General features: G+C 43.2%; 3 protein-coding genes across 9 annotated transcripts in view; 2 read left to right on the forward strand and 1 right to left on the reverse strand.

The window, feature by feature from the left end:
• The window catches only part of LOC112244956 (epithelial cell adhesion molecule), a 26,968-nt gene extending 19,637 nt beyond the window's left edge, over positions 1-7,331 (forward strand). For 5 of the 7 annotated variants that reach the window (XM_042329957.1, XM_042329959.1, XM_042329958.1 and 2 more), the window contains 11 exons: positions 183-349; positions 1,829-2,054; positions 3,628-3,770; positions 3,896-3,954; positions 4,081-5,170; positions 5,397-5,637; positions 5,749-5,820; positions 5,922-5,985; positions 6,085-6,198; positions 6,406-6,738; positions 6,821-7,331. In XM_042329957.1, the coding sequence (XP_042185891.1) occupies positions 4,972-5,170; positions 5,397-5,637; positions 5,749-5,820; positions 5,922-5,985; positions 6,085-6,198; positions 6,406-6,738; positions 6,821-6,883 (1,086 nt within the window). In that variant the 5' untranslated portion in view covers positions 183-349; positions 1,829-2,054; positions 3,628-3,770; positions 3,896-3,954; positions 4,081-4,971 and the 3' untranslated portion in view covers positions 6,884-7,331. The remainder of the gene's footprint in view (positions 1-182; positions 350-1,828; positions 2,055-3,627; positions 3,771-3,895; positions 3,955-4,080; positions 5,171-5,396; positions 5,638-5,748; positions 5,821-5,921; positions 5,986-6,084; positions 6,199-6,405; positions 6,739-6,820) is intronic. The other 2 variants (XM_042329963.1, XM_042329962.1) reach the window with 2 other exon arrangements.
• On the reverse strand, positions 7,099-21,367 carry LOC112244955 (26S proteasome regulatory subunit 4). The gene is made up of 11 exons (XM_024412853.2): positions 21,298-21,367; positions 20,957-21,010; positions 20,660-20,756; positions 20,304-20,428; positions 19,884-20,069; positions 19,620-19,748; positions 19,259-19,355; positions 18,517-18,706; positions 8,811-8,962; positions 7,660-7,814; positions 7,099-7,530 (listed from the first exon to the last, which is right to left on the reverse strand). The coding sequence occupies exons 1-11, from the start codon at positions 21,298-21,300 to the stop codon at positions 7,396-7,398; spliced, it is 1,323 nt and encodes a 440-aa protein (XP_024268621.1). The 5' UTR covers positions 21,301-21,367; the 3' UTR covers positions 7,099-7,395.
• LOC112244977 (intelectin-like) lies at positions 11,744-18,392 on the forward strand. The gene is made up of 2 exons (XM_024412891.2): positions 11,744-11,833; positions 16,497-18,392. The coding sequence occupies exons 1-2, from the start codon at positions 11,744-11,746 to the stop codon at positions 17,418-17,420; spliced, it is 1,014 nt and encodes a 337-aa protein (XP_024268659.1). The 3' UTR covers positions 17,421-18,392.
• Positions 21,368-25,651: the final 4,284 nt, after the last annotated feature.

Consider the following 25,651-nt stretch of genomic DNA (forward strand, 5'->3'; position numbering starts at 1 on the left):
AGGAAGTTGCTAACTAGCCTTAGTGCAATTGCTAACTGGCGTTAGCACAATGCCTGGAAGTCTATGGGTGTCTGCTAATGCTAGTTAGCCTTGGCTCACAAAACGACCTATAAGTTTCTTCATACTGGACACAGAGACATACAAATGGTATCCCTTTAACCTTTAGAACCTCTGTGTGACAGATGATGATAAAGATCAGGAGGAATCAGAGGTGAAGGATAAGACCTGGCCCAAGTGGAGGATCTGTTTGGACGCGGAGACATTACATGAGGCCATCTATTGGCTGCCGTGGAGGGCAGACAAAACCAAAGGCCAATCGGCGGAGGACTGTGAGGACCCGGACTTACAGGTATTGGCTGTAATCACTGGTGATAGTGGTGCCAAACCTGGGATATATCTACCATTAAAAATGGGTCCTAGCGTTGCTATTTACAGTGCATTCGGAAAGTATTCAGACCCCTTGACTTTTTCCACATTTTGTTACGTCACAGCCTTATTCTAAAATGTATTAAATAGTTCTTTCCCCTCATCAATCTACACACAATACCCCATAATGGAAAAGCATAAACTGTTTTTTAGAAATGTATAAAAATAAATTAAACTGAAATATCATATTTACATAAGTATTTAGACCCTTTACTCACTACTTTGTTGAAGCATCTTTGGCAGCAATTACAGCCTCGATTTGGGGAATTCATCCCATTATTTTCTGCAGATCCTCTCAAGCTCTGTCAGGTTGGATGGGGAGCGTCGCTGCACCTATTTTTTCAGTTCTGTCCAGAGATGTTCGATCGGGTTTAAATCAGGCTCTGCTGGGCCACTCAAGGACATTCAGAGACCAGAAGCCACTACTGTGTTGTCTTGGCTATGGGCTTAGGGTCGTTGTCCTGTTGGAAGGTGAACCTTCAACCCCCGTCCGAAGTCCTGAGCAGGTTTTAATCAAGGGTCTCTATACTTTTCTCCGTTCATCTTTCCCTCGATCTTGACTAGTCTCCCAGTCCCTGCCGCTGAAATACATCTCCACAGCATGATGCTGCCACCACCATGCTTCACCGTAGCGATGGTGCCAGGTTTCCTCCAGACCTGAAGCTTGGTATTCAGGCGAAAGGGTTTAATCTTGGTTTCATCAGTCCAGAGAATCTTGTTTGTCATGATCTGAGAGTCCTTTAGGTGCCTCTTGGCAAACTCCAAGCAGGCTGTCATGTGCCGTTTACTGAGGAGTGGCTTCCGCCTCGCCACTCTACCATAAAGGCCTGATTGGTGGAGTGCTGCTGAGATGGTTGTCCTTCTGGAAGGTTCTGCCATCTCCACAGAGGAACTCTGGAGCTCTGTCAGAGTGACCATCTGGTTCTAAGGCCCTTCTCCCCCGTTTGCTCAGTTTGACTGGGCGGCCAGCTCTAGGAAGAGTCTTGGTGGTTTCAAACTTCTTTCATTTAAGAATGATGGAGGCCACTGTGTTCTTGGGGACCTTAAATGTTTTTCTTCGACCTCATGGCTTGGATTTTGCTCTGACATACACTGTCAACTGTGGGACTTTATATAGATAGGTGTGTGCCTTTCCAAATCATGTCCAATAAATTTAATTTACCACAGGTGGACTCCAATCAAGTTGTAGAAGGATGATCAATGGGAACAGGATGCACCTGATATCAATTATGAGTCTTATCGCAAAGAGTCTGAATCCTTATGTAAATTATTTCTATTTTTTTATTTTTAATACATTTGCAAAAATGTCTAAAAACCTGTTTTGGCTTTGTCATTAGGGGGTATTGTGTGTAGATTGATGAGGAAAACATTTATTAAATCCTGCTGACACTTCCTGTTATAGCCTACAGTTCCTGAAGCCTGCTGCTGGATGACCTGGCTCTGCTGGGAGACGTTCATGATCCTGACTCACCTCTGACGACCTTCCCGTCAGCCCCGTGGGTCACATGACTTCGCTGCAGGGCACCAGGAGGGGGGCTTGGCTGTGCAAGCAGGGGGAGGAGTTTCTGTTCTCTACTCAGGAGAGATCCGTCTTCTCACTGCACTGGATCCAGTATGAGACGCTCAAGGTAACGCCAGGTTACCCGAGCTACAAGCTTTAGAGTCAGGCAACCATATGCTCAGCCAAGGGCAATTCCTTTGGTTTGAAAGGCTTTTTCTAATCGTGAAGGAATTAAAAGTAATTGTATGTGGAGGTGGAGGAGGCCTGGCGAGGGGGTACGGGCAGAGCAGTGGCAGGGAAGACTGTCACTAGGTTAAGTAGGCTCTAGTTTAGTCTAATCTTGATTATTGTCAAGTCGTGTGGTGCAGTGCTGCAAGGAAAGACCTAGTTAAGCTGCAGCTGGCCCAGAACAGAGTGGCACGTTCTACTCTTCATTGTAATCAGAGGGCTGATATAAATACTATGCATGCCAGTCTCTCTTGGCTAAGAGTTGAGGAGAGACTGACTATCACATTAATCTGTTGAAAATCCCAAATTGTTTGCATAGTCAAGTTACACACAGCTCTGACACACACACTTATCCCACCAGACATGCCACCAGGGGTCTTTTCACAGTCCACAAATACAGAAAAAGTTCAAGAAAGCGTACACTATAATATAGAGCCTTTAATGCATGGAACTTTCTTCCATCTCATATTGCTCAAATAAACAGCAAACCGGGTTTCAAAAAACAAATAAAGCGACACCTCACGGCACAACTCCTCTCCCCTATTTGACCTAGATAGTTGGTCTGTATGCATTGATATGTAGGCTACGTGTGCCTTTATGTAGTTCTGTCCTTGAGCTGTTCTTGTCTAGTGATGTTCTGTATCATGTCATTCTGTATTAGGTTTCATGTTTTGTGTGGACCCCAGGAAGAGTAGCTGCTGCTTTTGCAACAGCTAATGGGGATCCTAATAAAATACCAAATACCACTACCGCAGTGTCTTCACGAGCGGTCTCTATCCTCACCAAGCTAGCAGAGGGTAGTTCGTATGCCCCCTTCACTGGACAGGTGGCTCCAGTGGCCGTTCTGAAGCCCAGGAAGGCATATGAGCAGCCGGTGGTGAGCTCCCTGCCGGGCAGGTCAAAGGACTAGTGGGGTGGTATGCCCTGTTCCATTATCTGACTGTGGGGGTTGATGCTGCAGATGCAGTCTACAGCCTGGCCAGGGAGAGGCTGGAGCAACACCCCAGGGGTCAGCTAGCAGCGAGCGACACACAGACACAGAGCTCTACTGCCTCCAAGGGTGATGCCCTGGCTGTCCAGCAGGCGGCACTGCTGTGCTACCACAGCAGCACCCGCGTGTACCCAGTCAGCCATCTCAGACTGGAGCTGACCTCGGTGCTAGCCTGCTCTGGCTCGAGTGCCCCCCTGTGGCAGCTCTATGCGCCTACCACAGCGGCGGCAGGGCATGCCACTTCTTCCACAGCGTGACCAAGGCTAGCGCCTGTTCGCTATCAGTGCAGAGGAAGCAGCTGGTAGACGCTACAGATGTGGGAACACTGAGGATGGAAGACTTTAATCAGTATCAATTTAATCAAATAATGTTGATAACAGAACACACACAGTACTAGTCTGCAGTAGCTCACATTTAGATTGAAGTTCATTGGGTTAGCTAACTGGATGATTTTTCGGAGTTGTTATTGCTTTCTTGGCAGGTCTGGTTGCTATGGCGACACCTTCTCCAACCTTCCAGAGAACGGCCTAAGCAAACGTATTCGCTCACTGTTTGAGAACGCCATAGCAACAGAGCACGGGGTCCCACTGTCCGTTGCTGTGGAGGATGTACATGAACTTCCTGGTAAGACACCTCTTTAAAACATACCCCTAAATCATTATCCAGTTATCAGTTCCAATAGCCGAATGATGAAGGAGCTGTGGAAGTATGGCTGAAGCTGACGTCAGGTGTTTTGTTGTGTACTATAGGTGTCAGAAGGGAAAGTGGAGAAGGGAAGAGTGCTCTCCAGGATGTCCCATGGGCCAAGGTGAGCACAGTGACAGATGAAATGATGAAACAGTGATAATTAGTAGCTCTTTGGTGTGTTTTAGTAAGAATATATGAACTTGTTTCTGACGTGTGTGTGTGTGTGTGTGCGTGTGTTCATCCACAGGGTTTATACATGGACACGGTGCAGCTCTTTCCTGAGCACATGCAGGAGTTCCTGGACCTGATGACAGAGAAGGAGCTCAGACAGAGTTCCCATGGAGGAGGTGGACATACTGCTGGAGGACTGAGGCTCTAAAACTCAGTGCAACAGGAGCCTGAAAAAAAAAAAAAAGCATTTTACTTTTCAAACAGTGTGAATAAATGATTTTACACATATGCTGTATTATGTGTTAATTCAAAAATGTCCATATTTTGATGGATTTAATATCTATTTTTATATCAAGGACTTGAGTTTAAACTGATAAAAAAAAATAGATTACTCTGATAATTTAAAATGAATGTTTTGTTTCCCAACACTGGTCTGCCAACCTTTATTTAAAAATAAGCTCTAAGCCTTTCACGCATTGTGAATCCTGAGGGATGCTAGTGTGCATTTCCTGCGGGATAACGACATCACAGCTAAATGGTGTGGAACGGAGCACACCGGAGTGTACACTTTGGAGTCAGGAGGGAAGGAGAGAGGAAACAGACATGAGGGTAGAGAAGCTTTATATAGTCTCATTACTGCTTATCCTTCAGAGTAGTAGAGCATCCACTCTGGCTGTCTCAGGTGAGTCTGACACTTCTGATGACCTTTAACCTATTATAATGTGCCTCTGTGAGTTTACTGGATTGGCCTATGCCTTTACATGCTACTAACTAAATGCTACCTTTCTACTTAATACCAACTACTCAGGCTGTGCTATGGTGATGTAGAATTCCATTAGTGAAATATATGGTAACGTGGATATCATGTAGTCTTCATAGCTTCTCACTTCATAGCTGTATTTATGTTTTTTCTTGAAATCAGATCAACAGAACTTTTACCTTATATATTTGAAAATTACTTCCATTCATGATGATCTATATTCTGATCACAGATAAAGAATGTAATGATGATGCATTTCCTGTCCGGGAAGACTGTGAAGTTGACACAGTGTGTGGAGAAGCTATATGTCATCACAACCAGTATGTCACCTGCCATGTCAACCGCTGTGGCACCTGTGAACCTGTGTTCCGAGGCTATGACAACATCACTGTCAACTGCACCCAGTGTAAGACCATCTTCTGTGGCTTATATCTCTTATCTGCAGTGGGATTTGCCTTGTATATCAGTATGATTTTAGACATTTAGGCTTGGACATAAATTAAGTGGTTCAATTGCTTCCTTTGTATAAATTCACACACATTACTCTGTAGGCTATGTCTATCTGATATCTGAGTAAATTTGGAATGATATATGAAATTGGAAATATCTTATGTTATTGAACTCTTCATCAGTGACTCCCAAGTGTCGTCTAATACACCTGGAGATATTGAGCAAGCACAGGACAGGAACCATGTTAACTGGGAGGAGTTTAGGGACAAAGTACCATCCAAACTGTGATGGAGCTGGTATGTTCAGACCTAAACAGTGCAGAGAGGAGGACACCAAACTATGCTGGTGTGTTAACAAGGCTGGAGTCCCAGTCTCTGACAAGACACATGACCCCCTCAAATGTGACAGGCTGGTCACAGTCCAGTGAGTGAAATCATGAAGAAAACTATATATTTTATTATTAATATGTATTATATATTGTTTCTAAAATACATGATAAGTGATCAATAATTATGTTCTGTCTTTCATTTGTAGTGTCATTGATATTCAATTCACATTTAAAGTGGAGTTCACACCTGTTGCAAAAACCATGGATGAGATACGAAGGTTAGTTTCCTTCCTCTGTAGTAACCCATTGATATGCAGTTTTTTATTAGATACAATTTTTATTGAAAAGTTATGTTGTCACGGCACCATTGTTGTTTCAGGCAGTTGGTATTAAAGCTGGACAGGGATTATACGCTGGATAAAACACAGATCCTAGACATAACTGTGAGTAAGCAGGCATGTTTCCTCATAGATTATCGTTTGAGATTGTGAGTGAGCTCTGTCTTTGAATGTGTTATTTGTGCCGGTCGGTCACGTCCTCAGGTGCGGGAACTGTACCAAGTAGTGTCCATCCGGCTGACTGACGACAGGACAGACAAAGAGCCAGTGGACATAGCAACTGTGGCCTACTACATTGAGAGAGATGTGAGACATTTTGTAAGAGCTGTATCTGCTTTCAGACCTTTCAAAAAGGCTCTGTTTGCTTGTAAAGCCATTGAATATATCTTTAACAGTCGACGGGGGCTCCATATTTTAAGAAATAATACTTTTTTTGTATAAAGGTCTGTTCAATCTGGCATGCCTGGTGCTAATATTTTGCTTTAACTATGCAGTGAAATTGAACTGTTTTGCCATCCTGTCTAGTTGAAAAGCAACAGGTTTGGGTTTGAGGTGGACGGCCGGAGACTAGAGGTGGCGAGGGACTCCGTCAAGGTCCTATTCTTTCACTATGACCACCAACACATGGACATGATGACCATCAATCCAGGCTTTGCTGCCCTCATCCTCATCATTGCCCTGGCCATTATCATTGGTGTTTCTGTGTCTGTGAGTAAGAGCAAAACTAATTGTACACTAGATTCATTACAATACCACTGCCATCCTCACAACTTCTCTCTCTTTGTCCATCACTATTGTCAGGTGGTGGTACAAAGGAAAGCTCTGCTGGAGAGGAGATTCCAGTTTGAAGTCATTGAGGTATAGTCTGATACAGCAAATTTTGGCATTAATCTGAACTCAACGTATTGTCCTGTGTTTTACTCTCCCTTTTTAAATGCAGGTTCAAGGGCAGAACAACCACCTGGAACAGCAAGAAGCTACCATGACCTACTTTGTCATGTGACATACTATCTTTGTTGGTTATAGTAGATTTGTTTATTTTTTAGTTGTCACTCAGTTCATTTATATGCAAAGTTGTTGTCCAATTATCTCTTTCCCTGACTGAAACAGTAGTCAGCTGCACATTATGGAAATATTGTAATTGGTTGATTTCTTAACATGGATTCTAACCTGTTGCTTTAATGAAATAGTAAACAAGAATGGACCATGGTTGAAAAATAAAATTCAATATGTACTTTATTTGAAATAAAAATCAGAATTGTTTCAAATTGTTTATTTACCATTATTGTACTTCAAGAGGTGATACTTAGGTTATGGTAACAGACCATAATACAAGATTGTTCATTTGTTCAGAAAGCCAACTTACTTTAACAGCTGCAGAATTGAATACCAAACAGCTGGCTAAATCTAGTCCAAACTATACAATGAACATGTATGAAAGGTTTTACTAGGCAATAACAGTTTTGACGCAGTAAGTGAAAGAACAGGACATTTCTGAAGTGCGTTCCGCCCCTGTTAGAGGTATAGTCCCTCTGGTGTCCCTTCCTGTTTCTTATACAACACGTTCTCCTTCGACTTCTTAAAGTCCTCGTTTGTCACCTTCATCCTGCGCTCTCTCAGAGCCATCAGCCCTGCCTCTGTACAAATGGCCTGAAGTGAGAGAAATAAGTTAAACACTTCAGTGAAAATTCTTTTGAGGTGCCACAGGATGGCAGCAAAACCAGAAGGTAAAAGTTAGACTGTATGCCCTTCTATTTATCTCCTAGCTTGTTACTGCACCTTGATGTCAGCTCCGGAGAGGTCATCCTTGGCTAGGATCAGTTCGTCCAGGGTCACATCGTCTGCCACAGTCATCCTGCTGGTGTGGATCTGGAAGATCCTTCGCTTGGTCTTCTCATCCGGCAGGGGGAACTCTATTTTACGGTCAATACGGCCTGAGGAGTGGGGGACAAAAAGATATACCAAATCAGAGGACATGCTCCTTGGGGCAATCACATAAGATATGTGATCTTCCTGTCTGGATTGGGTTCGTGCAGTGGGTGAGATCTTCATGGGCTATACCCGGCCTTGTCTCAGGGTAGTAAATTGGTGGTTTGAAGATATCCCTCTAGTGGTGTGGGGGCTGTGCTTTGGCAAAGTGGGTGGGGTTATATCCTGCCTGGTTGGCCCTGTCCGGGGGTATCGTCGGACAGGGTCTCCCGACCCCTCCTGTCTCACTCCAGTATTTATGCTGCAATAGTTTGTCAGGGTGCTAGGATCAGTCTTTGTGAATTTAAGTATGCTCCCCCTAACTCTTCTCTCTGAGGACCATGCCTCGGGACTACCTGGCCTGATGACTCCTTGCTGTCCCCAGTCCACCTGCTGCTGCTCCAGTTTCAACTGTTCTGCCTGTGGCTATGGAACCCTGACCTGTTCACTGGACATGCTACCTTGTCCTGGACCTGATGTTTTCGACTCTCTCTCTCCCGCACCTGCTGCCTCGAACTCAATGATCGGCTATGAAAAGCCAACTTACTCCTGAGGTGCTGACCTGTTGCACCCTCTACAACCACTGTTATTATTCGACCCTGCTGGTCATCTACGAACGTTTGAACATCTTGGCCATGTTCTGTTATAATCTCCACCAAGCACAGCCAGAAGAGGACTGGCCACCCCTCAGAGCCTGGTTCCTTTCTAGGTTCCGGCCTTTCTAGGGAGTTTTTCCTAGCCACTGTGCCTCTAGAGCTGCATTGCTTGCTGTTTGGGGTTTTAGGCTGGGTTTCTGTATAGCACTTTGTCACATCGGCTGATGTAAAAAGGGTTTTACAAATCAATTTGATACTGCATCTCCAATCATTACATGCTAAAAGTCAGTATTAATTTAGGTTGGCATAGCCTGCATTGTAATTTCAATTGAAGATTCATAGTCGTATAATAATGTTATCGTGTACCTGGTCTGATGAGTGCGGGGTCCAGGGTCTCTATCCTGTTGGTGGCCATAATGACCTTGACATCGCCTCTGGAATCAAAGCCATCCAGCTGGTTAAGCAGCTCCAGCAAAGTCCTCTGGATCTCCCGCTCTCCTCCTGAGTTAGAGTCATACCTGCAGAGGACACAGTAGTCAGCCCACAACCTCAACCACTGATACACACCATAAAATTGTAGCGATTACCTCCTATACATGGAGGTTCATTGAAGTATACAAAACATAGTACTGTAATCCAGTGGCGATCGGAGCCGTTTAAGATGAGGGAGGAGAGTCTTATTTTTTTTGAGCATGGCCTTATTTCTATTACAGCATATTGGATGATTGTCATTCATATTCCATTCACCCAGCTCAATGTAACATCAATAGGTTTAGGATACTACATGCTACTCTAGTTTCCCCTATACCCATCATGAGGTTGCTACAACCTAGCCTATGAATGAACATTTACAACGTAGGTGCACACAGGTTGAGAGAAATCTGAGTGATCAAGGTGAGAGGCAGTGACACGTTCAATACCGCCTTGCACACTCTTGCCTGCATCTACATACAAACAGCATTGACATTTTAGTCATTCAGCAGACATCTAGATAAGAGCGACTCACAACAGTGATAGTGGTGTAACGGACTGCAGTTGATCTGTACGGATCACCCCCCATGTGAACCACGGATCAATTCAAGTTGAACAATCATAGGGTGAAATGCAGTTTTACTGCCGCTGTTACTTTATAAAGTGATAATTCCCTACATCTCAGTGCAGAGTTGCAGTGAAAAGATAAAGACAGATGCTGTATTTCACTCTGAAGCCTGAAGGTTGATTCCATTATTTTGGCATGTTGAATCCCAACGAATCAATCCTGGATGCTCACATTGCAAAAAGCAAAGAAGAAAAAAGAGCAGTGACAGCCATGGCTAGTGGGAGGAGCTGAAGAACTGGAAAAGCCTCCCGCTTCATTTAAGTCTCATGTATGGGAGCATTTTGGTTTCCCTGTCAAATATGATGACGGAAGAAGGGTGGTGGACAACACCATTACGGTGTGCAGGCATTGTACCACAAGAAAGTCGTATGATCATGGAAATACATTGAGCGTGGCTACACATTTAAAGTGTTATCACCCTGGTGTGTCAGTGACGGGAGCCAACTCAGCCAAGAGACAACAACTTCTCACTGCGGCATTTAAGCCCTTTGCTGCCGAATCAGACCGGGTTGAAGCCATCACCAAATCTATTGGGATGTTTATCACAACAAAGGGTTCAAAAATACGGTGGAGCCACGCTACGAAATCCCCTCTTGCACCCACTTCAGTATGAAGATCGTGCCAGATTTTTATGAATAGGAAAAGATCAAAATTGTCAATGGATTATCCAAGGCATCCTCTGTTGCTCTCACCACAGACTGGTGGACCTCCAGGGTAACAGAAAGCTAAGTGACTGACTGCTCACTACACCACAGAGGAGTGGACCTCCAGGGTAACAGAAAGCTAAGTGACTGACTGCTCACTACACCACAGAGGAGTAGACCTCCAGGGTAACAGAAAGCTACATGATTGACTGCTCACTACACCACAGACGGGTTGACCTCCAGGGTAACGGAAAGCTATGTGACTGTTCACTACACCACAGACTGGTGGACCTCCAGGGTAACGGAAAGCTACGTGACTATTCACTACACCACAGAAGAGTGGACCTCCAGGGTAACAGAAAGCTAAGTGACTGACTGCTCACTACACCACAGAGGAGTGGACCTCCAGGGTAACAGAAAGCAACATGACTGTGACTACTCACTACACCACAGAGGAGTGGGAGATGCGAAGTCCGGTGCTACAGACACGCCCCCTCTATGAGTCACACAGGCACAAATCTGGCACAGGTACTGCTAGGAGCAGTAGCAGAGTGGAAGCTAGAGGCTCAATAGCAATAACCCAACCACCACAGATAATGCCAAGAACCAAGTAAATGCAGTGATAGAGGCTGGACTGTGGCCACAGATAGCTTGCTTTGCACATGTGATCAATTTAGCATCTCAAAGGGGAATCTCATGTAACCAGATGGACCGCCTCCTTGGGAGGATCAGGAAGGTGGTTTCCTTTTTTCACCGAAGCACAACAGCCACTCATGTGCTTAAGACCAAGAAAGAAATGTTACAGCTACCGACCCCACAAGCTCATACACCATGTCACAACAACATGGAACTCCACTTATGACATGTTGGAGAGCCATCTTGAGCAGCAGGCAGCTGAATACTCTGCACTGACAGACAAGACCCTGAAAAAATAAAGACACCGTCACCTTGTCTGATGATGGCGTGAAAAGTGGCAGAGGATGTCCTCCAGGTGCTCAAACGCCTCAAAACAGATAAACCCGGCTGAGCACTGAAACTGCACCATCTATGTTCATGATCCTACCTCTGAAAACAAGGATTCTACAATCCATGGCCCCAAGTGAGGAAGACAGCACCATCACTAGAGATGTCAAGGCTGCCATTAGAGAGGACCTGAACCTCAGATACCCCCTTAACGTAGACGACTACTTTCATAGATCTACTGCACTGGATCCAAGGTTAAAGTCCCTGTCTCACCTAGACCCTGCCCTTCGTCGGAAGACACAGTGAGCTCACCACTGAGATTGTGGCCACTGAAGAGGTAAAAAATAAAAGAAGAGTGAATTGCCTAAATAATAAATATACTGCAGTCTAATGTTAGTCTATGCTAACGCTATTATAGAATCATCCATTATTGATCTGGAATAATAATGGCTTTTATTAAATGTTAATGCCACAATTATAGTTATATGAAAATATATAATTTGTTTTATAGATCAAGTAATTCTTTCTGCAGTGTCAAGCCACAGAGCCGACAAAAGCAGACTGAGGCATCTCCTCCACAAAATTATTTGGCCATGAAGGAGCTTTTCGGGGAGAGCTTTGTGAGCAAGGACACAGGCAAGACGTTTGCCAACACCATCAAAGAGGAGGTGGCATCCTACAAGGTGATCCACTGGCATGGTGGAAAAGCAATGAGTGTAAATACCCTCATGATGGCATATCAGTCCCTAGCGAGAGGGTGTTCTCCAAGGCTGGGGACATAGTGACTGCAAAGAGGTCTCCCCTCTCCCCAGACAATGTAGACTTCAAATAGTTTTTCAAAAAGATGAGGAAGTTATAAGCTCAGGTCTGCTTTGCTTTCCTTCTTCTTGATGACGTGGACATTCATTCACTATTGTTCAAAGGTAACACGCCTCATATTGCACTTTAATTTAACAATTGAGTATTGAATACATTTGAAGATTTTATTTAAACATTGAAAAGGTCCTTGCTTTAAGTGTTCTTTAAGTAATAAATGGAAAGCAAAGTTATATTCATCTCCTTTTTTTTTTTTTTGCTGATCAGAAAAATGATCTGATTGTGACTCAATACTGTGAGTTTAGAGATCCGTTGCACCACTAGTGAGTAAAATAAATGTTTCCTACTGGTACCCCTTTGGAATCAAACCCACAACCCTGGCATTACAAGTGCCATGCTCTACCAACTGAGCCACAATCCTTTGATCGTTGTACAATTCCTTCTCGCATCTATGCGCTCTCCTCCTCTCACCTTTTCCCTTCGCTTGTGGACTTCAGTTCACAACACATCAGCTGTCTGTGACCAGGCAAAAAAATATTTTTAAGCCAAACCTTCATATCATAACTGCTACACAGCCTACATCGTTGTCACCATATTAACGTCATAGCTACTAGAATTAACGCGTTAGTAAACCTGCTACAATCATGCTGTACAGAGTACAGTCAGCAGCAAACAGCTTAGCAGTTACACTAGCGGGTCCCGGCGGCAATAAATTAATAAAACCAAAATCGTACCTCGACTTGGAAGAGTTCCAGTGTTGGATAGTCATAGCCAGCTAGCTAACATAGCATCCCTCTGGGGTGTTTGAGAAGGCTAAACTAGCTAGTTGCATTTGCTAGCTAAGTAAGTAAATTTGTGTTTATATATATATATATATAAAAAGCACTCTCGCTTCATTTTTCGAATAAATTCATTTGTTCATAACTATTGTCTTTCTCTCTCCGAGTCAACTACTCACCACATTTTATGTACTGCAGTGCTAGCTAGCTGTAGCTTATACTAGATTATCTGATCCTTTGATTGGGTGGACAACAAGAGCTCCTATAGGTTGGAGGACATCCTCCAGACGGTGTCCTAATTACAGTGTAAGTCTATGGACGGAGGTGAGAACCACGAGACTCCTAGGTTTTGTATTGAAGTCAAAGTACCCAGAGGAGGACGGAAGCAAGCTGTCCTCTGGCTACACCATGGTGCTACTCTACAGAGTGGAAAACAGTGTTTTAAATCAACTATTTGGTGACGTGAATATATTTAGCATTGTTTGATCTAAAAAAGGAGAACTTTAAATGTTTCACTATTTTTAGTTTTATGAAATTCACTGAGGATGGTCCTCCCCTTACTCCACTGCTGTAATCACATTGTGTCCACTGTACTGCTAATTCAATCACTTAGCAATAGTAAAGCAAATAAGCTTTGTACGAGCCAGAACGGCCCTTAGGGCAGGCGCCTATCTCCCGTTTCTGTAGCGAGAGGCAACTTAATGTCGGCCTACCAATACACTCCCTGGACATACAGAGATGCATGAAGGTTTTTGTATGACCCGACCGGGGATGGAACCCCCAACCTTCCAATCCCAAGGTAGACACTATGGCATATATTGGGCGACCAATGGAAAGTTGGGTGATGACTATTTATCAGAGTTCACATACAATGCCTTCAGAAAGTATTCACACCCCTTGACCTTTTCCACATTGTGGGTTTACTTCGTAAAGTCAAAATTTAAAAAGGATTTTTTTTTTTTTTAAACACTAATACATCTTGATTAGATGAGTATTCCTCCCTCTGAGTCAATACATGCTAGAATCACAATTTGCAGCGATTACAGCTCTCTGCACTGATTACAGAGTCTTTCTGGGAGTCTAAGAGCTTTGAACACCTGGATTGTATAATATTTGCCCATTAATCTTTCTAAAATTCTTCAAACTCAAGTTGGTTGTTGATCATTGCTAGACAGCCATTTTCAAGTCTTGCCATAGATTTAAGCCGATTTAAGTCAAAACTAACTACTCCACTCGGGAACATTCAATGTCGTCTTGGTAAGCAACTCCAGTGTATATGTGGCCTTGTGTTTTAGATAATTTGTTCTTAACTGACTTGCCTAGTTAAATAAAAGGTAAAAACATTTTTTATTTTAATTTTAATTGTCCTGCTGGAAAGGTGAATTTGTCTCCCAAGGTCTGTTGGAATGCAGACAGAACCAAGTTTTCCTCTAGGATTTTGCCTGTGCTTATTAACTCTATTTAGTTTATTATTATCATTAAAAAAACTCCCTAGTCCTTGCCGATGACAAGGATACCCATAGCATGATGCAGCCACCACCATGCTTGAAAATATGTGGTACTTAACAATGTCTTGTCCTGTGTTGGATTTGCCCAAAACAACACTTTGTATTCGGGATAAAAAGTTAATTTCTTTGCCACATTGCCATCTACCAAAAGGTGCAATTCTTTGTGAACCATTGGAAAACCTCCCTGGTCTATGTGGTTGAATGAGGGACATTACATCGAATTGTATATGTGGGGTACAGAGATGGGGTAGTCATTCTTGTTAAGCACATTTTTACTCCTGAACTTATTTAGGATTGCGTTAACAAAAGGAGTCAATACTTATTGACTCAAGGCATTTCAGATTTACATTTTGTATTAATTTGAAAACCTAACTCCACTTTGACTTTATGGGGTATTGTGTGTAGATCAGGGACACAAAATCTAAACGGTATCAATGTTAAATTGAGGCTGGAACGCAACATGTGGAAAAATTCAAGGGATGGGAATACTTTCGGAAGGCACTGTAGGTCTCCGTGATTAAGCAACCAGGAAAATAAGGAGTGCTCAACAATAATCACAACATACCTTTTTTTTGTATTTAAGAAAAACGCCAAAATTATTGAAACCCTTGATGAAGATGAGCAAAATAAATACTGTATAAAATAAACACCACAAATACTGAACTATATTGTATGCTCCCCTAAAATTGGGAAATTCTATTTTATACTAAAACAATTACACAGAGAAAGAGTTTGATTTAACAAGTAATAAAACAATTCTCAAACGCCTCCACTGGTCCTGTTGCTTTTAAGGTCAACAGCATCCTGAACTTTACCAAGTACTGGGACATTTTAGTCAAAAACCTGGTTGCCTCTGCCAGGAGGCTGGCACTTGTCCGCAAGTGGATCTTCCAGCAAGACAATAACCAAGCACACAATCAACATCCACAAAGAAATGGTTCATTGACCAAAATCAACATTTTGCAATGGCCGTCTCAGTCTCCAGACTTGAATCCCAAATGAAAACCTGTGGAGGGGTACATAAGCGCACACAAAGGATATCAAGGATCTGGAAAGATTAGTGATGGAGGAATGGTCTAAGATTTGCCCAGTGTGTTCTCCAATCTCATAAAACACTTTAGAAAAAGGCTCAGTGTCATTATCGTCACAAGGGGAGGGCGCCGGAGTATTGAAAACAGGGGTGGCAATAATTTTGACCCCTATGTGTTTTAGATTTTTCTTTGCTGTTAAAACAAAATTCTTTCTCTGAGCAATTTTTTCCAACCGATACGCATTGAAACCTTGGTACAGCAGTGAAGGGAACAGGGAGAGGACTGCGCCTAGGCCGAGGGTGGGCCCTATTAGCAGAACACATATGTACTTGTTATTGCTAAATAACGAGGTGAACACAAGGACAATGGTCTTTTGCAGATTCTGTTTTGCAAGCTGTGGCTTCTCTCTATAACAGTCACCTATGTAAATGATGCAGACTATCGTAGTGATGACACATTGAGGTATACAAAACATAGTCAAGTAAATCACATTGTGTCCACTGTACTGCTAATTCAATCATTAAGCAATAGTAAAGCAAGTAAGTCTTGTGCCTAAGAACAGCCCTTAGCAGTGATATATTGGCCATATACGACTCCCCCTCGGGACTTACTGCTTAATCAATTTTCAGTTTGTTGCTAACCTAATCAAATACCATGGAAATGTGGGTGTTGGTGGGTCTCCGTGATTCAGCGACCAGGAAAATAGGAGGGGTGCTCAACTTCAAGGTCTTACTCATGAAAAACTTGGTATTGTAATTGCTAAATAACAGAAATGAAAACAAGAACATGGGTCAACAGACGAGGGTGGGGAGGGCATGGTTCCTGTTTTGCAAGCTACAATATTGCCTTTTCACTCTATATCTGTCACCTGTGTTAACGATGCAGACGGCTTCGCACCGGGTTTATGTAAATGAGTTTGTGGTTTACGAAACAGACCTATTAGCGTGCAACAAGTACAACTCATCCCTGAACCCAGAGTATAAACATTGGCTCACAAGCTGAGTGTGCCTCTCGAGTGTCTCCAGAAGCTGACAAACAAGCTGACGAACTATTGACAATGTATTGGAATTGACAAAGTAACTGCTGTGTTGACGAAGACCGGCTATATAAACCTTCCCTACTTGAAGCCCTGCCTAGTGTCATCTCGGAGTCCGGTCCAGCCTTCAGCAGACATGATGTACTGTTCTCTTCTGCTGATGATCCCTCTCCTGATGGCGCAACACACGTCATATACAAACCCTTCACTTCTGGGTAAGGCTCCAGAAGTTCCCAAGAGAGAGAAGTTACGAGATAAGAGATAGGTGCCTTTACATTGCCAGAAGCTGCCAGGAAATAAGGGCGCACTATTTTGAATTTGAAGACGGGCTGTACTACCTGACCACAGAGAACGGGGTGGTGTACCAAACCTTCTGCGATATGACCACAGACGGCGGCGGCTGGACGTTGGTGGCGAGCGTACACGAGAACAACATCTATGGGAAGTGCACGCTGGGTGACCGTTGGACAAGCCAGCAGGGCAGCAACCCCTTTCGGCCAGAAGGGGATGGCAACTGGGTCAACATGAACACTTTCGGAAAAGTTGAAGGCGCCACTGCTGACGATCCTGGCTACTATGACATCAAGGCACAAGACATGTCAGTGTGGCACATTCCCAACAATAAACAGATGAAAGACTGGAACCCCACTGCCATCCTGCGCTACCACACCGAGACACGCTTCCTGAGCCAATACGGGGGAAACCTGTATGAACTCTTCCACAGGTACCCAGTGAAGTACAACGCTAGGGCACCTTTGATCAACAATGGACCCTCGATTCCCATAGTTTATGACCATGGGGACAAACAGACCACCAAAGCGTTTTACGGCCCTTACGCTCAAAGGGAGTTTGAACCAGGCTTCATCAGTTTCAGAGCAATTCATTGGGAATGGGCAGCCATGGCTATTTGCTCTGGGACCAAACCCAAAGGCGGACAGGTTGATGCATACTGTATTGGTGGTGGTGGGCATTTCCCTGAGGCGGCCCCAAAACAGTGTGGGGACTTCACCTCCTTTGCCTGGAATGGCTATGGGACCCACAAAGGCTGGAGTGCATCAAAAGACATGCTTGAGGCAGCTGTGTTACTCTTCTACCGCTGACGGCCAGGCCATTTTACTTTATTACAGTAATTTTGTTAATTATATTACAGTAAACTAAAGCAATACTATAAAACAGTGGGCTCCAACTTTTCCTAGCATGAGCTACTTTAACATTTATTTTTTTATTTTTTTACTTGTCACTACTAATGTTTTTCTAGCTTTCAAATAGGCACATTCTTATCCTCCCCCCTTCAATTGTCAATGTACCTGGTAAAATAATGGCTAATTAACAACTAAGGGGGGCCTAAAAATCTGCTTATTTCCCCAAATTGTGTTCTCATTAATTTCCTGGTTTTAGAAAAAAATGACAATTGTTCATAAAGAAACAACAAAATGGGATGTTCTGAATCCACGTTAACGCTTAAATAAGAATGTTTTCCAGACTTTTTTAAAATACACATTTAGATTTGAGTTCCCCTTTAATTGCGCATCTATCGAGTCAGAAATGTCCCGTCTAATGTGCCAGTTTAGCGATGGTTCTGTACTGTTGCTGCTAATTTCATGGCAAAGTTACACAATTTCAAGGCAAAGATACAAATAATATACTTACTCATGATATATTTCTGCCAGGTAAGCCTACTTTGCAGTTAGCATTTAATTGAGAAGGTTATGGGGAAAGTATTTCTTTCAACCCACAAGATGGTTATCACATTGTTTATGACAGGTGGAATTGTTTGACGAGCTACTCATGGGTGGGCTGCAAGCTACTGGCAGCTCGCGATCGACCTGTTGCGAGACCCCTGCTATAAAACAATAACTATTCAGTACCATCACATGTGAAGACGTGTGCCTTATTTAATCTTTAAGTTGCTGATATTGTGATTTGCTCTAGGCCAGCCCAAGATAATGTAAAACACTTAATGACAACTGTTGTATTTAGGGGGATGGCGGTAGGAAAGTGGGTTTGTTTGTGCTTGCTTGTACTTTTTCCCCCACTGTGCAATAACGTTACAATAAAGTAGTCTATAGATTTGTGAACATGAAATGAGCCTACTGTATTTTTTCATTATAATTATGATGAGCTCCTCATCAACATAAGACACATACTCTGCACAGAACCTCAATGACCACGGTCTGAAAACCCCGCTAGCCTTGCCTTTTAGTCCCGATGGCATCGATCTCATCGATGAAGACGATGGAGGGAGCGTGTTCCTCGGCCACCCTGAACAGCTCTCGGACCAGCTTAGGCCCATCCCCCAGGTACTTCTGGATCAGCTCAGAGCCCACCACACGCAGGAAAGTTGCGGACGTCTGGTTAGCCACCGCCTTGGCCAGTAGGGTTTTCCCTAACGCATCATAAGAACAGTGTCAAACTATGCCACTTTTAGAGGCGGTTTCTAGATGTAGCTTTGGACTATAAAGCAAGTTCAATGGAGAATCTCCCCCTTTAAATGCTTTTTAGTCCAGGATTAGGCTTAAAGGTGCAATCAGCAGTTGAAACTATAACAAAGTGTTTCAGTAAAAAGCTGAAGGATGGAGCAAGATGTAACCAATCTTAAATTCATAGACTGAGCGATGGACTAACCATCCATGATATCAAAATTATAGCTTTAACCATGTTTGTTTACATTTACTTTGTTTACAAACATTGGAGTAGAAAAAGCTCATATTTTGGGTTCTGATGGGATATGACAGTTGAACTAAGTCCATGAGACATTTATAAGTTATATTCTTGAAGAATCAATGGGAAAATATAATTAATGAATAACTCTGAAATCAAATGTAGCAACTGCAGATTGCCCTTTAAATGTGTGCACAGGAAAACACCCCTTTAAGTATTACCAGAGAAAAGACATATCCAAATGCTGTTCTGTCTGTAATTGTTTTAGTTGTTTTACCAGTCCCTGGTGCGCCATACAAAATGACTCCTTTAGGAGGTTTGATGCCCATCTCTTCATAGTACTCCGGATGCGTCAGAGGGAGCTCCACAGACTCCTGGGGAACACAGGGAACCACAAGTACAGTTGTCAATCAGGAAAAATGGTTACCATGTGTTTGATATCGTTCCATATAAGCCATTACAATGAACCTGTACCTCCAATTTAAAGTGACACTAGCCTCCAAGGACACAGCTGTAACCATTTACATTAAGCATACAGAATAGTTTTTTCGGAAAAATCTTGGTAGTCTTATGCATTGAAACGCTATGACTGAGTAGAGCATTAACATGAACTATTGTACTATACTCTACTGCTCTACCTTAATTTCCTGGATCTGGTTATCCAGTCCACCAATGTCAGCGTACGTCTCCTGTGGGGCCTTCTCCACCTTCATCACTGTCACAAGAGGATCAGTGTCATCCATTAGGACCCCAATGACGGCATGGACCTGTGAACACACACGTCACTCAATGGCAGTGTACAGTAAATATCAGCTTTCAATGAATTCTTTGCCTGAGTCAGGGCAACAGCCAAACACACCTTAGTGGCAGACTCCGTCAGTAATGGCAGACTCAGTCAGTACCTTGTGGTTGAGAAGGACGGAACAGCCCGGCTCCAGCAGGTCCTTGTCTACAAAGGAGAGGATGCTGACATAGTGCTCAGAGCCCACAGACGTAGAAACGATGGCGTGGTTGTCATCGATGATCTCTTCCAGGTTCCCCACTGACATGGGGGTTCCTCTCAGATCATCTACCTTAGACCTCTCCTCCTGCAGGACAACAGAGGATGGATGAATTCATTAATATTTAGATAAAAAAGGTGCAGTGTGAAGGCTTTATAGTGTTATGTTTTATAGGGATGCAAAGAGATCGACTGATACATATTTTACTGATAGGACCATACGAACAGTATGTAGCCTGCGTTTTATATGCTGCCTGCACATTAAATGCCCGTCGGGAACAATAAAGATCAAGACTTTTTAATAGATTTTCCAGAACACTACCTCTTGTTTCTCCTCAAGGGGCTTCATCTGTTCCTGGTTCCTGATGAACTCCTCCTCCATCAGCAGGTAGTCTTTGATCCGCTCCTGCTTCAGCAGCTTCAGCCTGCAGTGTGTATGTGGAGTTACTGTGAGAGAGAGAGAGAGAGAGAGAGAGAGAGAGAGAGAGAGAGAGAGAGAGAGAGAGAGAGAGATCATTCAGCTGTATGGAATGGGTAAAATTGTCTGGAAAAACAGCCATTGTAAACAACATTGTAAACAGCAGTCTTTTGCAGTTTACAATTCACAATCAGTAAGTAGAAAGGATCTCTGCCGTGACAATGAAAAATATAAAGTTAAATGTAGCCCAACTAACTTACCAAGAGGTAGCTTGCTGGCAGCATCAGGTCCCTTGCTCTTTTTCTTCCTCTTCCCAACCCTGGTGGGGATTGGTGGTTCATATTTCTTTTTCTTATCCTGAACAGTCCAGCAAAAGTTACAGAACAGTGTGACCAGTTATCAGACATAAAGAGTCGAGGTGTAGCAAACTGGTTATATGAATATTCAAGTTTTCACAAGATTGGCTTTAGTGTTATTAGCAACATTAGATCGCTAACGTTACTACATTTTGAGACAGAGTAACGTTAGCTAGCTAGCTACTAGTATGGATTATTTACCTTGTCGTCTTTTTTTCCTCCCCCGGGTCCATGTCCTCCACTCTGACTTTGACCCTGTCAAATAAATCACATATCGGACACACAGTGAAGATAGTCAAAAGCACTTAGCTAGTAACAGTAAATTAGCTGTAACGTTACTTCAAAACTATTACAAGTTGCTAGCCATAATCTACCTAGCTAGCTAACATGTTTCCACTGGCTGCAAATGGCATATTGGAATTCAAATGCAGCAAACACGTTCAACAAAATGATAATTTATAATCACATTCTAAACTAAGTTAAAAAGTGATGAAATCCTTTAAAACACAATAAATATTGATTTGGAGAAACTGCTGGCTCACCATAGCTTGCTATCCGGTCTGTCAGCGTCGCTTACGTAATACGTCAAAGTATGGCAAGCGAAGCATATCAAAATGAAGAAAAATCGACATTATGAAAACTGATGGAAAATGATGGCTGTTTTGTGAGAACCAAATCAATGGCGAAGACGCTGTCGCCAGGACATACAGAGTTATCAATAAATTAATATTCATGGTGATTAATTTTGCATTTTAAACCAATTCCCAACACATCCAACCAGGCTTTTAAACATTTAAGTACATTCAATCGGCACATGAAGCCTATCATGCTCTGCAAATGGGTACTGGCTAGAAGGAGTGTAGCTTTGGTCAAATTGATATCAAAAGTAGATTTTGTTTAGTATTTTGGCCAACACTAACCCAACCCTTTTCCTAAACTTAACTTAATTATCCTAACCTGATATGTTAACTCTCCTTACCTGCTGGGTAAATTCTCCTAACCTGCTACGAAAAGTCAAATCTGACATAATCTGTGTCCCATCTAGTCAAACCCCTGAAAATAGTGGAGACCTCCCAGTGAGTAAAATTAGACATCTCATCCAGATATTGAAATTAGGGAAACGGTTCTGAATTAAAGTTGAAAATACATATTTTCCAGATGTTTAAAATATTTTTTTCCAGACGTTGAAAAACATATTTTCCAGACATTGAGAAGACATCTTGCATGTCTAAATGCATGCTCTTCAACCGATCGCTGCCCGCACCCGCCCGCCCGACTAGCATCACTACTCTGGACAGTTCTGACTTAGAATATATGGACAACTACAAATACCTAGGTGTCTGGTTAGACTGTAAACTCTCCTTCCAGACTCACATTAAGGATCTCCAATCCAAAATTAAATCTAGAATCGGCTTCCTATTTCACAACAAAGCCTCCTTCACTCATACTGCTAAACATGCCCTTGTAAAACTGACTATCCTACCAATCCTTGACTTCGGCGATGTCATTTACAAAATAGCCTCCAACACTCTACTCAGCAAAGTAGATGTAGTCTATCACAGTGCCATCCGTTTTGTCACCAAAGCCCCATATACTTCCCACCACTGCAACCTGTATGCTCTCGTCCAGACCCACTGGCTCCAGGTCATCTACAAGTCTTTGCTAGGTAAAGCCCTGCCTTATCTCAGCTCACTGGTCACCATAACAACACCCACCCGTAGCACTCCAGCAGGTATATTTCACTCGTCATCCCCAAAGCCAACTCCTGCTTTGGCTGTCTTTCCTTCCAGTTCTCTGCTGCCAATGACTGGAACAAATTGCAAAAATCACTGAAGCTGGAGACTTATATCTCCCTCACTAACTTTAAGCATCAGCTGTCAGAGCAGCTTACCGATCACTGCACCTGTACACTGCCCATCTGTAAATAGCCCACCCAACTACCTCATACCAATATTGTTATTTATTTTTGCTCTTTTGCACCCCAGTATCTCTAAGTGCACATCATCATCTGCACATTTATCAAATTGCTAAATTGTAATTATTTCGCCACTATTGCCTATTTATTTAACGCCACAAAATAGCGTTAAATGTTTATATTGGTTTGGGGAACACATTGAATCAACAACCAAAACCATATGGTCCTTGCTTTTACCTTGATGATTGAAACAATGATGAAATGCCATCAGAAATCACAGTCAGATTTGTATATTCTCACTTTCAAAGTGGTGTATTACATAAAAAGTTACCTTTTACACTCTAGTTAGGTAAGTTAGGTAAGTTAGGTAAGTATTCCTTAAGTCTGCTGGTTACAATGATATATATATATATATATATATTCCACATTGTGACATTACAGCCTTATTCTAAAAATGATTTAAAAACTGGATAATAAAAAGGTCTTCTTGAAAAAATGCATTAAAAAAAATATAACTTAAATATCACATTTACGTAAGTATTCAGACCCTCTACTCAGTACTTTGCATAAGCACCTTTGGTAGCGATTACAGCTTCAAGTCTTCTTGGGTATGACGCTACAAGCGTGGCACACCTGTATTTGGGGAGTTTCTCCATTCTTCTCTGCAGATCCTCTCAAGCTCGGTCAGGTTGGTTGGGGAGTGTCGCTGCACAGCTATTTTTAGGTTTCTCCAGAAATGTTTGATCGGGATCAAGTCCAGGCTCTGGCTGGGCCACTTAAGGACATTCAGAGACTTGTCCCAAAGCCACTCCTGTGTTGTCTTGGCTGTGTGCTTAGGGTTGTTGTCATGTTGGAAGGTGAACCTTCAACCCAGTCTGAGATCCTGAGCACTCTGGAGCAGGTTTTCATCAAGGAACTCTCTGTACTTTGCTCCATTCATCATTCCCTTGATCCTGACTAGTCTCCAGTCCTTGCCGCTGAAAACCTTCCCATAGCATGATGCTACCACCACCATGCTTCGCCATAGGGATGGTGCCAGGTTTCCTCCAGACGTGACGCTTGGCATTCAGGACAAAGAGTTCAATTTTGGTTTCATCAGACCAGAGAATCTTGTTTCTCATGATCTGAGAATCCTTTAGGTGCCTTTTGGCAAACTCCAAGCAGGCTGTAATGTGCCTTTTACTGTGGAGTGGCCCTTCTCCCCTGATTGCTCAGTTTGGCTGGGCTGCCAGCTCTAGGTGTCATGCCCTGATCTGTTACACCTGTCTTTGTGATTGTCTCCACCCACTTCCAGGTGTCACCTGTTTTCTTCATTAGTCCCTGGGTACTTATTCAAGTGTTCCCTGTTTGTCTGTTGCCAGTTCGTTTTGTCAAGTCAACCAGCGTGTTATTTCCGTGCTCCTGTTTGTTCCTTTTCTCTGTTTTTGCTAGTCCTCCCGGTTTTGACCCTTGCCTGCCTTGACTCTGAACCCACCTGCGTGACCATACTGCCTGCCCTAACCTCGAACCTGCCTGCCACCCTGTATCTCCTGGACTCTGACTTTAGGATCCTTTGCCTGTCCATGACCATTCTCTTACCTGCCCCTTGGATTATGAAAGATATCAGAGACTTGAACCATCTGCCTCCCGTGTCTGCATCTGGGTCAAGCCCTGTGCCCTTGTACTAGGGAGAGTCTTGGTGGTTCCAAACCTCTTCCATTTAAGAATGATGGAGGATACTGTGTTATCGTGGACCATCAATGCTGCAGACATTTTTGGCAAAAAAATGTCTGTACCTCAACACAATCCTGTCTCTGAGCTCTTCGGACAATTCCTTCAACCGCATGGCTTGTTTTTTTCTCTGACATGCAATCTGAACTGTGGGACCTTATACACACAGGTGTGCCTCTCCAAATCATGTCCAATCAATTGAATTTACCCCAGATGGACTCCAATCATGTTGAATAAACATCTCTAGCATGGAAACAGGATTCACCTGAGCTCAATTTCAAGTCTCATAGCAAAGGGTCTGAATACTTATGTAAATAAGGTTATTCTGTTTTTAATTTTTAATACATTTGCAAGCATTTCTAAAAACCTGTTTTCACTTTCATTATGGGATATTGTGTGTAGATGTAATCTATTTAAGAATAAGGCTGTAACATAAATAAATGTGGAAAAAGGAAAGGGGTCTGAATATTTTCCGAATGCACTATATGTATGTGTATATAAATATATATACTGTACGTCCCCTGTCTATTACTAATGTTGAATAACATTTAATTTGAACTTACTCCATTATTTATATTTTGACCAATTAGATCAGATATTTTGCCAATAACTGGACAAAAGATCACAACTGGGCTTTATTCCTCTCCTAAAGGAGTAATAAAGGTGTAGTTCACTTATTATTATTCTTTTTTTGTTGTCAATTTCGAATTATCAGGGGGTGCTGCAGCACCCTCAGCACCCTCAGCAGCCCTCAGCAGCCCTCAGCACCCTCAGCAGCCCTCAGCACACTCAGCAACCCTCAGCAGCCCTCAGCACACTCAGCAGCCCTCAGCACACTCAGCAGCCCTCAGCACACTCAGCAGCCCTCAGCACACTCAGCAGCCCTCAGCACCCTCAGCAGCCCTCAGCACACTCAGCAGCCGTCAGCAGCCCTCAGCACACTCAGCAGCCCTCAGTAGCCCTCAGCACACTCAGCAGCACTCAGCACACTCAGCAGCCCTCAGCACACTCAGCAGCCCTCAGCACACTCAGCAGCCCTCAGCACACTCAGCAGCCCTCAGCAGCCATCAGCAGCCTCAACAGCCGTCAGCATCTTTGGCAGCCATCAGCATTCTCAGCACCCATAGTAGCTTCATCACCCTCAGCACCCCTCAGCACCCACAGGAGCCATCAGCAAACCTCAGCAGCCATCAACACCCTAAGCAGCCCTCACTGCCCTCATTAGCCCTCATTATTCCTCAGCACCCTCAGCACCCCTCAGCAACCTCCAG

The sequence above is a fragment of the Oncorhynchus tshawytscha genome, linkage group LG11, assembly GCF_018296145.1.
Source record: "Oncorhynchus tshawytscha isolate Ot180627B linkage group LG11, Otsh_v2.0, whole genome shotgun sequence".
In the NCBI taxonomy this organism is placed as follows: Eukaryota; Metazoa; Chordata; class Actinopteri; order Salmoniformes; family Salmonidae; genus Oncorhynchus; species Oncorhynchus tshawytscha.